Source organism: Mycteria americana, chromosome 21 (genome assembly GCF_035582795.1).
Source record: "Mycteria americana isolate JAX WOST 10 ecotype Jacksonville Zoo and Gardens chromosome 21, USCA_MyAme_1.0, whole genome shotgun sequence".
NCBI classification, from domain to species: Eukaryota; Metazoa; Chordata; class Aves; order Ciconiiformes; family Ciconiidae; genus Mycteria; species Mycteria americana.
This window is the reverse complement of record NC_134385.1, coordinates 4733428-4748897: the sequence shown is the minus strand read 5'-3', so window position 1 is coordinate 4748897 and position 15470 is coordinate 4733428. Positions and strand designations below refer to the sequence as shown.

The following is a 15470-nucleotide window of genomic DNA, read 5'->3' as shown; positions in this document are numbered from 1 at the left end:
CCCTGGGCCGGGACTTGGCCCGGCCGCCGCACCCCCGGGGTCCCCCCCTTGCCGAGGCGTCCCTGGGCAGGACGAGGCGGCCAGGGTTGTGGGGCAGGCGATGCCATGGAGCCCATGGGGCAGGCGATGCCAAGGGCCCATGGCGGCGCCGGTTCAGTGGGTGCCACCCTTGCACCCTGTGCGGGGTCCGGGGTGGCTCGTCCCTGGGGCAGCCGTGCCGGTGGGGGGACCCCGAAGCAGGAGGGTTTGGCAGGAACGGGGAAAGCCAAGCCGTGGCTGCGTCCTCGCTGGAGAGCAGCAGTGTTGCCATCCCAGCCCAAAGGGTGGGAGTGCTGAGAGGAGCTGGCTGCAGCCCAGAAGCCGGGTGATGGCCACTCATCCCGGGCACGGAGGGTGCCCGAGCATCTCACCTGCCCCACGTGCCAGGGAGCGTCACGTGTGGCCGCCCTCTTGATTTCGGTCATACCTTTAATGCAAGAACTCACCAAACCGAGGCATTTCCAGGATATTCTTGTTTCTGTCTTAAGGGGTGAGTAACTTTTTTAATGAGGGAGGACTAATAACCCCTCCGGGGTTGGGCTGTCACCGCTGAGCAACTGCCGAAGCACACGCAGCGCCAAGGCCGGGGGCTGGACGGGCCCCGGTGCGAACCCCCGGCCCCACGGTCCCGGCGGCGATGCCTTTTCCCCGTCTGCGCCCACCCGTGCCCCGTTCCCACCCCAGCCCCTGGCTCCCCCCGCTCCCTCCCAGAGCGCGCTGGGGCTGCGGTGGCTGCACCAAGGACAGGGAGAACGGAGGCACCCTGAGCGGGACGACCTCGTCCCTGCACACACGTATGCCAAGGCGTTTATCTCCCTTCCCGTAACCCCAGTCTGTGGGGATTGAAGAGCTGCTGCCTCTGCAGCTGCAGGAATCTGCCCCGGCCGGGATGGCTCGGCTTCCCCGTGCCTCAGTTTCCCTCTGCACGGTCTGGCACGAAGCCCAGGCTTGCGGCGAGGGGCAGGGGGAGAGCGAACAGCCCCCAGCCCCGCACCACTGCACGAGCAGCGAGGACCGAGACCCCTCGGGAAGGGCCATGAAGTCACCCCAGTGTCACCGGCTCCGGGCTCAGCAGCCACCCAAAGCGGAGCTCCCGGCTGGCTCCCCGGCTTTCCCAAGAGGAACGTTAGCGGGGCAGCCGGCGCGGCGATGCCAAGCGGCTGGCGGGCGATGGGACGGGGTGTGCCGGGGCCGTCACCACCCGCAGCCGTGCCCGGGCATCACCCGGGGCCTGAAAACCCAAAGTGAAGGAACCAGCTGTGCTCTCTACCAGGCTCCCATTAGTGGCATTAAGATGGGTTGTCCCTCGCCGCAGCTTTAAAAGCACACGTCAGGCCAAGCAAAACAGCAACACGGTGTCACCGGGAAGCCACGGAGGCCGTGACGCTGCAGGTCACTGTTCATGCTGCGGGGGAATCAGGGGATGGGGACCTCCCCGTCCGGTGACATCCCGGGCAGCTTTGAAGGGGCATCTCGGTCCTTGTCCCGTTCCAGAGGCACATCGGTGCCGTGTCCCCCTCCCCATGCCCCGGCGGTGCCGTGTCCCCCCCGGGCTCCCCAGGCAGCATTTTGCAGCAGCCAGGGGAGGTGACGGGTGCCATTCCCCAGGCCTGTGTCACCTGCAGTAATAACACCCTGCGCTCCCTTTCATCTCAGGGCCTCCGAGGTGGCCCTCTCCAGCGCGAGGGCGTCCCAGCGTCATCACTTATCATTAATTCCAGGAGGCAGCCGGGGATGTGGCAGGGTCTGGGGGGTCCCGGCTGGTGACACGGGGACCCCGGGCGGAGAGCAGAGCCGTGACACCCCTCGTGCCGGGCAGCGAACGCGGGTGCTCACCGTGCAGCCACACTGCCTGCAACGCCAAATTTGGCCTTGCAAGGTGGCACAGCCCTGGGGACACGGGTGTCCCGGCAGTGAGGCAGCGAGCAGCGGTGGCACCTCTGGGACGGGCGGTGTGGGAGCGAGCGGGGCCGGACATGGATGCGAGCGACTGGGAGGTGTCCGGGAGTGGTGTTTGCCCAGGGAGGCTTTGGACACGGCCGAGGAGAAAGGCTCCGCTACCTAAACCCACAGCGGGAGCAGGGAGGCGGGCGTGTGCGTGGGGACGGGGGCCTGTGGGTGGGGATGGGGGCCTGTGCGTGGGGACAGCAGCACATGTGCGTGGGGCGGGGGGCATTTGCATGGAGATGGTGACACGTGTGCATGGGGATGGCAGGCAAATGCACGGGGACAGCTCGTGTCTGCACGGGGACGGCTGGCGTCTGCACGGGGACGGCTCGTGTCTGCGTGGAGGTGGCTGGCGCGTGTGCGGGGGGCAGCCCGGGCAGGCGCAGAGGCGGCCGGTGCGTACACAGGACAGTGGGTGCGTGCACGGGGACAGCTGCCACGGGCGCAGGGACAGCCGGTATGGGCACAGGGACAGCCTGGGACACGGCTGGCGTGTGCAGGGTGACAATGCCGGGGCGGCTGCCGTGGGAGCAGGGCAGGAGGAATGCCCTCGCCCTGACAGGGAGCATTGCTGCTCCCCGGGGCAACACTGGGTGACGTTGGTGGCTCCGGGAGAAGGGCTTGGTCCCTCCTGCTTGCTCAGGGAGTTGGCACACACCCTGCTTAATGGCGGGTGGGACAGAGCCAGTCCCACGCGGGTCAGGGAATCCCCGAGGTCTCTCTTCGCCTCCAAGTTGGGCTTTCACCCCTCGCCCCGCTCCCCCAGCTCCTCCGGCCCTTTGCCCCCAACTCGCCCACTGAGCAGCCCACGACAGGCGCTCGGGGCTGCAAAAGGTCCCCAACGCCCCGGGGGGTTCTGCTCAGATGGGGGGGCCCCACCTCCACCCCTCGCAGCCGCCCTCCCAGCAGCCGCTGCCCCTCTCCATCCCCCCTGGCAGTGGGGTGCCCTGTTCCTCCCCACGCACACGCCAGGGTACGTCCCAGCTCCTCTCCGGGTGATTTCCCAACAGGGCGAAACTGGTGTCCCCTGGGCAGAACCGGGATGCCGCCAACCCCGGATCCATGGGGCGAGCGGAGTCACGGCATCCCCGAGTCCCCGTCCCCCCGCCCAGCCCCTGGCCCACCCTCACACCCCCAAAGGGGCTTTGCAACCCTCATGCCATCACCCCTGAGGCAGGATCCACCCGCGTTTCACCCCGAGATGGTGATTATTCCTTAATTGCCAGCAAAACAAACGAATAAAGCCTGGGTTGGCCCTTGCAGAGCTGGAAGGAAATGGCCTCGGTACCATTCCCGGCCCCGGGTTCGCTGCCGGCGGCTCTTTGGGATAATCATTTGGTGATGGATGTTAACGAGCAGCTCAGCCAGTCCGGCTGGAGCGCGTCAGCTCTTTTTAATGGGGCGATGTTTTCTCCGGAGCCGTCAGCACGCCTGTCCCTCTTGGCCTGGGCAGCGCCGGCGTGTGTCTCCCTGCTCATCGCCAGGCTGCCGGCTGGTCCCCCGAGGATCTGCGGCACCTCGTTCATCCCATCGGCTCCGTGGCTGCATCCTGCCCCACCGCCCTGGGGTGTCGCGGCTGGTGGGATCCCCCAAACCGCCCTGCCCGTGGGGTGCTCAGCACCCTCGCCAGCCCTTCCTCCTGCACCTGAATCCCCCTGGCCAGACACCCAGGACGGGCTGGCAGGGCGGATCCTGATCCCTAAAGCCCTTTGGCCCCTCTCAGCCTCTTGGGAAACTCTTCTTGATCCGGCTCTTTTGCCGACAGGATCAAAGGGGTTTTGCAACGGGAGGCGGCTGCCTGATTTTGTATCAAGTTCCTTGGAAAATTGCTTTCTGGCAGGGCTCCCCACCTCCCGTGCCCCGGTTCGGAGCCTCACGGGGGAGTAACCAGGAGGAACGTTTAATCCTGATGGAGATGCCTGATGGAGCCATACGATGATGCCGGCGGGAGCCAGAGAGTGAAATGCCACGGCACAGGGAGCGTCCCCACGCGGGGACACCAGCAGAGGGGACTCCAGCACCCCATGGGGACCCCTCAGGCTGTCGGTGCATCACAGGGCGGGGAGGATTTCAGAGGGGACCAGGGCTCAGGGCACCCCCTTGCCCCCTCTCCCCTCCAGCCCCAGCTGTGGGTGCTCCTAAACACCCCCCCATTTCCCCCCAAATCCAAATCCCCCCATCACGCAGTTACTCTTTCCGCAGCCAGCTCCGGCTTCCAGCAGCAGACCCCTGGGATATGGGAGAGGACAACCTGCCACCATCAAGCCCCGGCTTCGGAGACGGACTTTGCAGCTTGGGGAAGAGCCCTGCAATGGCCTCTACAAGACAAAAATGCCCCAGGTTGGGGGCTTGGGGGTTTTCAGAGGTGCTCTTGCAATAAACCCCTCTGAGGGTGTAAAAATAAATCAGCGCCGGCTCGTCTCCCAGCGGGGCTCACGGCTTTTAAGGATGGATCCCAGCTCCGAGCAGGAGCCGGGGAAATGGGAGCTGTGGCTGCAGATGTGGAGCCTGGAGTCGTGCCCGTCCGTCCACGGGACCGCGGGGCATCGGGCACCAGCTCGGCAGGGAGGCGCCTCCTGGAAATGTCTGCAGGGTTAAACACTGCAGGGAAATGAGCTCTTTAAAGGGATGGGAATGGTTGGGATGAAAGGAAACAGGCAGCTGGCGGCTGGGGACACGGCTGGCCCGAGGAAGAGGCGGTGGCTCGGCTGGCAGCGGGGCCACGCGATGGGTTTTAGGGGCTGGGGTTGAACTCCCGGGGCTGGGAGCTCCGGAGCCGGGGGGCTCCATCATCCCGGGGTGTCATCCTGGGGTGTCACCCCGTGTCTCCTGAGTGCCAGAGCTCCTGCAGCCAGCGGGTGCGATGGGTCCCTGGGGCCACTGCTGGCCAGGGAGAGAGGGCCCTGGGTGGGGGGTGTCGGGCTGGGGGGCATTGGACTGTGGGGTGCCAGACCATGGTGTATCAATGGGGTATCAGGCCATGGGGCATCAATGGGGCACCAGGCCGTGGGGATCGGTGGGGCATCAGATCACTGAGTATCAATGGGGCATCACACCTTGGGGCATCAATGGGGTGTCAGACCATGGAGCATCAATGGGGCACCAGGGCATGGGGCATCCATGGGGTATCCATGGACCATCAATGGGGCGCCAGGGCACGGGACATCCATGGGGCATCAATGCGGCATCCATGGGGCATCCATGGGGCACCAATGGGGCATCCATGCACCATCAATGGGGCGCCAGGGCATGGAGCATCCATGGGGCATCAATGGAGCATCCATGGGGCATCCATTGGGCATCCATGGGGCATCCATGGAGCATCAATGGGGCGCCAGGGCACGGGGAATCCATGGGGCATCAATGGGGAGTCCATGGGGCATCAATGGGGTGTCCCTTTAACCCGCGCCCCGTCCCGACCAATCAGCGCCGGGATTCCCGCGCTGGAGGGGCGGGGCTCCACCGGCCTATCCCGCCCCCTCGACCCTTCGCCCCGCCTTTTTCCCTACCCGCTCCTCTGATTGGCGCCCAGCCCAGCCCCAACCTTCATCCTCGGCCTATGAGAGCTCCGGAGAGGCGGCGAGGCCGGGCAGCGATTGGCGGCGGGGCCGGGCCAATGGGGGCGCGGCCGGGGGCCTATATAAGGCGGCGGCGGGGCGCGGGCGAGCGCAGTGCTCAGCGTAGCCGGCGGCGGGCGGGGAGCGGCGCGGGCCGGTTCGTTGCAGCGTCCCCTCCGGGCACCGACCGCCTCCCCGCCTGCGCCCCGCGGGAGCCTTCCCCTCGGAAACACCTTTTCTTTGGGGGTTTTTTTTTGGCCTTTTTCCTTTTTTTTTTTTTGTCCTTTTTAAATTTTCCTCCCGTTTCCCCCCCCCCCCAACCCGGCACTTCCGGCTGGTTTCCGGGCCGTTTCCGGGTGACTCGGGCTCCTCTTCCGGTGGCGTTTCGGCTGGGGGAGGGCGATGCTGCTGGCGGCGGCGGCGGGGCCCGCTCCGGGCGCCTCGGAGCAAGGCGGAGGCCGCTTCAGCGTCCTGACGTGGGAGCAGGTGCAGCGGCTGGACCAGATCCTGGGCGAGGCCGTGCCCATCCACGGCCGCGGAAACTTCCCCACGCTCTCGGTGCGGCCCCGCACCATCGTCCAGGTGAGGCCCGGGGGGGGTCGGGGAGGCCCCCGGGGGGCGGGTGGGGGGTGGCTGGGGGGTTGTACGGGCCGCGCTCCGCCGCTTCGTTGGACTCTGCCCCGCTGCCGTGGGGGTCAGGGAGAAAATAAAACTGCTGAGGCGGCGGTAACCGGTCCGCCGGGCCCCGGGCCAGCCCGGCCGGGCACCCGCTGCCTCCCCCCCGCGCTGTCCCGCCCGGCCCAGGGCAGAGCTCCAGGCCCGGCTGGGTGCGGGTCCCCCCCCCCTGGGGCGGGGGGAGGCCGGGGATGCTCCGGGGTGGGGGCTCAGAGCTGGCGGGGAGCCGGCCCCGGGGGGGGGGGCTGGGGGGGTCTGCCGGCCCTGCACGGCTCCTCTGCTCTGCCAGCAGCCCTGGCGAGAAGGGTGTGAAGCTGGCAGGATCCTCCTGGAAAGGGTCTTCTGCAGAAAAATCCCACGCCTTTGAAGGCATGCCTGATCCCTGGAGCTGCCGTGGGTCCCGCTTGGCTTCCTCCCATCCCGTGTTCCTCCTCCTCTGGAGTGGGTTTGGTGTGAAACGCGGGCGGCCGAGGCAAAGTGGCTTTTTTGGAGCTGCTTCCACCAAATGGCTTCGCGCCGGTGGACATGTTGGGCTTGTGGCGTCGTAAGAGGCAGCTATTAATTTAAATGCTAGATCAAATGTTAGTGTCCTTTGATTCTCGTCACCCTGAGTGTATCCCCAGAGTCTGCCTAGGTCTTCATCTTGTTAAAGCGTTCCTGTTATTTTTAACCATAAAGTAATAACTGCGTTTAATATTAAACTAACAATGTCGTTCAAATAAGCTGATGCATATTCATGTTTGGGAGGCAACTTCATTCCTCAGTAATGACTCATCAAATATAAAATCGGGCATGTTAGCTTCTAATTAAAAAGGCTATTCACGAGGCTAAAACCAAACTGGCTTTCACAATAAACTAATCACTAGGATTTTGAAGCCTCAGCTGCTTGAGAAATATTTCTACTTAAGCCTGGAAAATGGAAAGGTGACATTTGAAAGACGCTCCACTGCGTGAAAGCCTCGGCTGATTTCAAATTCCTCAAGTTCCTGCTGCATCTGCTGAGGACAGAAGTGCTAAATCTCGGCTGCCAAAGCTTTAAACGGAATGACAGGCGAGAGCTACTGCCAGGACGCTGCCCTTGGGTTGTGCGAGGCCAGGGAAGCTCGGTGCTGTTAAAAGCCCGGCGCGGTGCAGCATCAAATGTTCCACCAGTTATGACTGTTTAGTTCCACAAAACTGAAGCCATTTGGTGTCAGAGCTGCTGAAAAGGATGTTGCCACTAGCAACTTCAAACACTAAATAACTGAGGGCTGTAATTCTGACCGACCGCACTGGCAGACCCTGTATTTAGGGCTGACTAATCTGAAACGAGTAACCTAAAAGGCAGTTATTTATTGCATGCTCTTGTTGTGGGAGGTGGGAAGCGGCAGGTCAGGACGCAGGCAGGGTTTGCTCGTGCCTGGCTGTCAGAGTCAATTATCTGAACCACACGTAACGTGAGGTGCTGTTTTGGGAAGCAGGTCAGCAGCTGCCTAACCCTCTAAATATCCAACCCTCTGGGGAAAAGGCATTCCTGAACCCACCGGCTGCAGCCGGGGAGATGTGCTTCAGGTTGAGACCCGTAGGCTGAAGCCTGCTGACCTCGGAAGCGGCAAGGTTCCCTGGTGCTCTGCAGGTCGGAGCTTTTTTTGGGTGACTTAGGACAAGACTGACTTGAGCAGTTGGATTTTTTTTTCCCCTCTTTTCTGAATACATCTCGCGTGGGTGGACCTGTAAAGCTGGGCAGCTCCAGTAAGCCTGAAACTTATGGGTCTGAAAAGCTGCAGGTCCTGAGCCGTGGCCAGAAAGGGGTTAAGCAGATGTTCTTTGGGGCTAGGAAATTAATCTGGAATGAGATCTTCTCCAAGCGCTGGTCCCAGCTCTGCATCTAACACTTTTGTGACCTATATCTTGTGTCTCTAAGCCTAATAGCACAAAACTCTTAACTCCACAAGTAGCGCTGGAGCCGTGCCTCGGGTGAGTGACTCCAGGGACTGATCAGTTGGCAACAACCGCGCACCAGGAACTCCCTTGGATCGGCTGCCTGATGACTTGTTCTGTATGGGGGAATAACCCGGTGCCTCTTTTTAGGAGTAAATTCCGTTTTTAGACTGTCTCCCTTTGAGAACAACTGCGTTCATGGCTGGATTGGATGTGCTGGTGGGGACTTGGGACTTCCGATGGTGAATAGCTTGCTGGTTGACATGTGACTGTCACCATTCGGTTGGCAAGGAGCCCGGGCACATTTCTAGCCTGAGCAGCAGTGGCTCATGTCAGGGAGTAATAGGGGAAACGCCAGCAGGAGAAGCTGCATCATGAGATCTAACAATCTCCAAGTTTAAAAACATTCATCAATTTGTACCAAGATCTCTTCTGGTTGCGAGGGCACCTCGGGGCAGCAGAAGCTCGCTGGTGTGGCCTCTGAGCTTGGTCACCAAGAGGTCTGTGACATGCTACGGGTTGCATACTGCAGTCCTTCACCTTTATGTCTTGTTTCTTCTAAACCAAACTCGTGGAGGGGCAGTTTTACAGCTGCTGGGACTCACTGGAGCTGCAATGCTCTGGTGTCTCCAGAACTGCCTGCTCAGGGCCGTGTCAACAAGCAGGGGTTCTGGCCCCTCTGATAAAGTTTTGAATTTTAGTGGGGCCTCTCTCGAACTAGGCCAGCCTCGCAGGGCTGAGAAGCCCAGTCAGACTGGCTTCTAGTGATATAACTTGTCCCTTTGTATCCCGAGCTTTGGCTCTTTCAAGCCCTAGCCTTGCTTCAAGCACCGGGTGAGCAGGCTGGCTAGCTGGGACTCAGGATGGTGGGTAATTGCTAGAGAAACATGAAAGCAGGATGAGAGATGGGAAGAGCTTCTGGTGGAAGATGTGAGCTTAATCTTCCTGGGATCTTGGAGCTCAGTTAAACTCAAATTATAAGCTGGTGTCCAGATAGTTTATTTTATGGTCTTGGGGTTATTTCAGCCTCCTGCACGTTAAGTAATCAGGCAAGTGATTCAGCTTCACTCTAAATGAACAAAGCTTTGGAGGTACCGGTGGGTGTGCCAGGACTGAGCAGGCAGCATTAAAATCACTGGAGTAACACCCGTAAGATGAAAGCTGCCTCCTGTGCTTGATAGCATGCCAAGTTCAGCACGAAGCTCTGACACACTGGAAATTGTTAGGATACACTTACTAGTTAGGACATGAACTTGCATACGCCTGGCTGGGGCTTTTGAGCAGTTCTGGCATCTTGATTTGCCTTTAATGAATCTTGACAGGCAAAAGGGGATGGCCAAAAGGAGTGAGCCACCCTGATTAAATCAACACGGACTGCTGCAGGCTGCTGCTGCCTTGTATTTGGAGCCCTTTTTGGATCGGCTGGTCTTAGCTTGATGGCTGGAAAGGCTGGGCTGCAACCGTGGGGGGATGAAGAGGGCAGAGACCACCCCAAAGAAGGGGGTCAGATAACCTCTCTGCTTTGGGGGGGGAGGGAAGGGAAGAGCAAACAGCTGTACTGGAAGCAGAAACAGCTGTTGATGTGCAGTAAGAGCCCTCTAATGCAAGGGAATAAGTAAAGGAGAGCCGCCCCCAGCTGCTGGCAAGACTGGATGCTTTCCAAAGTGACCTATTTCTAATGGATTAGCTTTTTATTTCACTGTCTTATGTGGGTCACTCCAGTGCAAGCACAGGGCGTGAATCCTGCTACTGTAACCAGGCTGCTCCAAGAGTGCTTTCTTGCTTCTCACTGACTCTCTTTATATCTCAGGTTGTCCGTAGTCGCCTGGAGAAGAAAGGAATCGCAGTGCATAACGTAAGGTTGAATGGCTCAGCAGCTAGTCACGTTCTACATCAAGACAGTGGCTTGGGGTACAAAGACCTGGATCTCATCTTCGGTGTAGATCTGAAGACCGAAGATGTCTTCCAGCTTGTTAAAGATGTGGTCATGGACTGCCTTCTTGACTTCCTCCCAGAAGGTGTCAACAAAGACAAGATCACCCCCATGACTCTGAAGGAGGCGTACGTGCAGAAGCTTGTGAAGGTATGCAATGAAACCGACCGCTGGAGCCTCATATCGCTCTCCAACAACAGCGGGAAGAACGTGGAACTCAAATTTGTGGACTCTCTCAGACGGCAGTTCGAGTTCAGTGTGGACTCCTTCCAGATCATCCTGGATTCGCTTCTGCTGTTTGGGGAGTGTTCGGAGAACCCCATGGCTGAGAACTTCCACCCCACGGTCACTGGGGAGAGCATGTATGGGGACTTTGAGGAGGCAATGGACCATCTCCGGAACAGGGTCATCGCCACGAGGAACCCAGAGGAGATCAGAGGTGGGGGGCTTCTGAAATACTGCAACCTCTTGGTGCGGGGCTTTAAGCCCAAGTCGGAAGTGGATATGAAGGCACTACAGAGATACATGTGCTCCAGGTTTTTCATAGACTTCCCTGACATCGGTGAGCAGCAGAGGAAGCTGGAGTGCTACCTCCAGAGCCACTTTGTTGGGATGGAGAGCAAAAGATATGACTATTTGATGACCCTCCACAGGGTGGTCAATGAGAGCACAGTCTGCCTTATGGGACACGAAAGGAGGCAGACCCTGAACCTCATTGCCATGCTGGCTGTGAGAGTCCTGGCTGAGCAGAACATCATCCCCACGGTCACAAACGTGACCTGCTACTACCAGCCAGCTCCTTACGTCAGTGAAATAAACTTCAACTACTATGTCACCCACGTGCAGCCCCTCCTGCCTTGCAATCAGTCTTACCCAACGTGGCTTCCCTGTAACTGAGCCAGGACAAACTTCAGGGTCTGTCCTCCAAGGTACTTCCTTGCCTTGGGGAGTGGGGAGGGAGGGGGGGGGATGGCCAAAAATAACCCCAGACCTTTCTAGAACTGCAACAAAAGGAAACTTCCTGGACTCTTGCTTGAGTGTCTTGTTCCTGGGGTTGTTGGAACGAGGCCTGTCTGCTGTACACTGTGATGGGAAGTGCAGTGTTATGGAAACTAGATGACTTGGACGTTTACAGGAAGACTTGATCGCTTATTGAATTCTGGAGGCAATGGGGGAGGGTGGGGGTGTGTGAGGGGAGATTGTAGAATTACGCTAAGGTAGAGCTGCACTGCCCTGAAATGGATCTGAATTGGTTTTTTTTTTTTAGTGCGGGAGGTGTTATGGGTGTGCAGACTTGTGGTTTCTGAAGACAGAAGCCAGAGTGGCTAATTCCTTTGAAGGACCAAAGAATCCTGTTTAAGTGCCTGTAACAATATCAACACAACTGTACTGTAAACTTTTTTTTGCAGGGGCTGACATCCCAAGAGCTTGAGTGGGGATGTCCAAAGAGGAAAATGTTTCTGTTGGGGGGGGTGGGGGGGTGGGATGGGGGGCGGGGGGGGGATGTAAGATCATTTCTCATAACCTCGCTGAAGCAAGAATGGGATTGCAGGTTACATGTCGCTGAGGTTTTTTGGCATGGCTTGCTGCCTGTGAAGGACCAGCTGTAGCAAATGGCTGTCAAAGTGGAGTTGTGTAAGCAGGGGTGGGCTTTGAATGACTACATGTAAACGCCTAAAACTGGGGACGCGGGGAGGGGGGGGAGTGCATGGTGGAAAATGCTGTGCAGAGCTTTACGGAGAAAAGGCAGCAGGGACCTACATATGAATTTAGTCAAGCTCCCGAGTCTGCAGTGCCAAAATGTAATCGTGTACATAAACGATGAGGCAGAAGATCTGTCCAGAAGCCTGCCCCAGGCTACCGTACCTAATGGTGTATTTTCTAGGGGAATTTGAAATGCTGCTTTTTTTTTTTTTGGCATGCAAGTGTGGTTTTAATGCACAAAGCCAGAGGCCGGCTGGGTTATCTGGGAAGATGAGGCTTGTCCTTTGAAGCACAAACCAACTAGTTCACTAGTCAGCTATCTCCAGCTGTTGCTGGGATGGGGGCTGGAGCCCGTGTCCTTCTAGGAGATAGGCAGACCTCTTCCAGACTCTAGCCTCCCGTGGCTGGAGATCTTCCCTCTGCCCTTGGGCAGGTCCTATCTTCAAAAGCAGCCTATTTCCAGCTACGTGATTCCACATGTGAGCCACTGATAGCATTTGAAATTCATTCTCTAGCTAGAAATGGAGCTTGCGGGGGGTGGGGGAGAGGTTGTGCACAAGTCAGTCGGCCTTAGGAAAAAGTATGTCTTCTCTAAACAAGCCCTCTTGTGTCTGGAGGGTTTGGCGCTCTCAGTCAAACGTGGCTTTGAAGTCGTTGGGTGTCTAGAGCACAAACAGTCTTTCACTGAGGTGCCTGGATTGCCATGCCCGTTCTCGTGAAACATCATCTCAGACTTAACTATGCACGGACGGAGAGGTGGGCGAGCAAGCAGGCGCTCCCTAGAGATGCTGCTCTGGGAACACCGTGGCTTCATGGTGCTTCCTCCGAGGCTGACATACTTGAGTATCTTTACTAACTTGGTTTTTTTTTTTGTTTTGTTTTTGTGACAAAACTGTAATAGCTGGGCAGATTGAATGCTCTAATAAAGACTAGATCCTTGGAATGTGTATAGCCAGATTGCTACCTTTTTTGGGGTAGGGGCAATGTGGAGTGGGCGTAAGGGGTGGGGGGGAGTGATGTGGGGGCTCTTACGCTTAACATGAACTAACCAATTTGAAAGCGGTCCAGCTTTGCTTCCTATCCAGTCAGAGCTGAAGAAGTGTCGCTAACGATGTGGTTATTACAGGTTTAACTGCCTTCCTGTAGAACAGCTTTGTCTTCACGGACAAGGCTGGCGTGTAGACTCTGCCACAGCCCGGTAACTCCCCGGTGCCCAGAGCCCAATCCCTGTGGTGGGAGCTTGAGATTTTCCAGTGCAAGGTAAAACTGGTTTAAGGGCTGCTTTTGAGATCCTAAGTATGCCACCTTCATGGCTTCGAAGGAAGATATTTTTTTTTTCTTGCATTTTAAACTTCAGATGAACATAGATGCCATGTAGCATGCTTTTTTTTACAGGCTGCTTACCCTCTACCCACAGACACATAGACGCACTAAACTGAGATTCCCTCCTTCCCTTTAAGATGTCAAAAAGATTCCCTACAGCCAACAGCTCGACAGGGCAACTTACGTTGAGATTGCACTTTTGATTTAGAGAGTGTGTGTGGTGGGACTCTTGTGAATGGGTTGAATCTGAATTTTTCTAGACCTTGCAGTGATACTGTGCTGCCTCCTGTGAGGGGGCAATTGGAAGATTCCAGTAGCTTGAATGGCACTTGGTTTTGTTTTAAATGTCTTTTTTTCCTACACCTGTATCACTTGTCATGCAATGGGCTTGACATAGACTCACTAGATTCTTTAGAATCTGTTACAAATAAATACAGTGTATTCAAATTTGTTGGATTTTTTTTTTTATTTGCTTGTCCATCCGGGTAGCGTGATGTTGAGATGGCTGACCCTACTCCCACCAAGAACCAGGCTCTGAACCAGCCGGTCACCTCGAGAGGAGCGAGCTGAGATCCTGGTTCTGGACCTGACCGAATGCTACTTGAACGTTGGGCTGCTTAGTGCTTCGAACCGAAGCAGCTACGGAGCCTGGGAAGTGCGTAGCTGTTGGCAGGTCACTCCGGCTGCTGAGGGAGGTTTCTATTTATAACACTGTTCTTTAGTGTTGTGCATCTTCCCTTTTCCTGGTGACTCCTCAAGTTGCTGGTGGGGGAGGGTGGCCCGATGCGGCAGCCGGCTCGGTGTCGGCGTGATCCGAGGTCCCTTGTCTTGGGGACGGCACTGGGAGACTCTCGCTGCTGCTGGCTTTCCGTGACTTCGTGCTTGTCTGCTGATGGTCATGAACAGCAAAAGGTTGCTTGAGGAATTAAGGCTTGCTTATTTTGTGTAGCTGACCCACCTGCAGAGTGGTTCCTCTTGGAAAGGGGAGGGCGAGAGGCTCTGGAAGGTTTATCTCCCAAAAAAGCTTGGCTCTGCTGATGTGCAGGCCAGATTCCCGTGTGGTGGCTGGAAGCTGGCTGCCTGTAGCTGGGTGCAAGCTCCTCCAACTCTGGCTGCCTTCCAGCCCAAGATGAAGTTTCACTTCCCCTTGTCAAGCTACAGGCAGTTCTGGTTCCACTGCAACAATCGAGCTGACGACATGCCAGTCCCTCTCTGGGACAAACTTGCTGGCTCTGCATATCCAAATTTTTACAGTCCAGGGCCAAGCTTCCCTCTGACAACAGGTCTGGGTTGTTCTTGCCGGGCTGGCACTGTGTAAGACCGTGTCCCTATCGCCTGCTCGAGCAGGACTCTGCTCTTGCAGGGCTGATTTCTCCCTAAACCTGTTGGCAGCGAGATGGGATGCTTGCCTCTTGCTGGCACACAACCCAGCACGAAGCTCCTGCCTTCCCTGAGCGCCTCGTGTACGGGAGTGGCTCTGAAATATCTGCTTAGTTTGTCAGCTTTCTTCTCAGTGCCAGTGGTCGGTCCTGCCGATGGCTGCTGATGCTCTGGTGAATAAGCTGCCTCTGGATTTGTGACCCTGAGCAGAGCAGCAAAAGCCCTGACAGAGACGGCTTGTCATTGTTGGAGCGGATCAGACTATACAAAAGGATGTTCGTGGAAAGTACCAGTTGTGGTCAGAAAGGAGCTATCAATGTTTACAGCTGAGATTTGGATCCCTCTTTTGTTAATTGTCAAATAAAAAAAAACCACACATCTATTTTCTCACAGCCTGTAGTCTGTCATTATTTTTCTCTTTGAACGGAGGGGGATGGACAAGTTGGGATGTGCCCGAGTATGTGGTGGAGGAGATTTGGACTCTAGCAATGGGTGTGTTGGTGCGCGCTGGGTGCCCGAGCGCTTCTCTCGGCCTCGGCTCTAGAGCTTTGCTCCGAGGAAAGACGTGTTGGGGTGGCTGTGGCTCTGCCCCAGCAATTCCCTATTTTTAGGCCACTGGTGCTATGCCCGTGGCAGAGCGGTCTGGGTTACGCTGGCAGGGCCCAGCTCGGATGACTGAAGTGGGGAGCGGAGTCTGCGTGTGCCCTGCAGCACCTCTGCAAAGGGCTGGTGGGTGATCGATGCCTTGAGATGCATCCGAAAATATTCAGCGGTGTTTCAGCCAGATCATTTCCAGGGCTTGCGATGCAGCGTTTGCATCTGCAGACCTGCCCGCAGCAGCTTTTCTCCTGGAAGGACATCTGGCCGAGCTCCAAAATCACTGAAATGGGAGGAATTCGTCTTGAATCTCCAGAATGCAAGCAGCATCTTGCTCTGACCTTCCTGCTTTCAGCTGTCCTTAATCTGTCGGCTCGATGCTGAGGGCAGCACCA

The 15470-nt window shown here is 57.4% G+C and overlaps 1 protein-coding gene across 1 annotated transcript; it reads left to right on the top strand.

Moving 5' to 3' along the window:
• The first annotated feature begins 5664 nt into the window (after window positions 1-5664).
• Window positions 5665-14870, top strand: TENT5B (terminal nucleotidyltransferase 5B). The gene is made up of 2 exons (XM_075522187.1): window positions 5665-6125; window positions 9949-14870. The coding sequence occupies exons 1-2, from the start codon at window positions 5946-5948 to the stop codon at window positions 10966-10968; spliced, it is 1200 nt and encodes a 399-aa protein (XP_075378302.1). The 5' UTR covers window positions 5665-5945; the 3' UTR covers window positions 10969-14870.
• The last annotated feature ends 600 nt before the right edge of the window (window positions 14871-15470 follow it).

What these genes read in the sequence shown, in the direction of transcription:
- TENT5B (XM_075522187.1), top strand. Translation starts at nt 5,946, where the DNA reads ATGCTGCTGGCGGCGGCGGCGGGGCCCGCTCCGGGCGCCTCGGAGCAA. An exon ending in GGCCCCGCACCATCGTCCAG is followed by an intron (nt 6,126 to 9,948) that starts GTGAGGCCCGGG and finishes TTTATATCTCAG; the next exon opens with GTTGTCCGTAGTCGCCTGGA.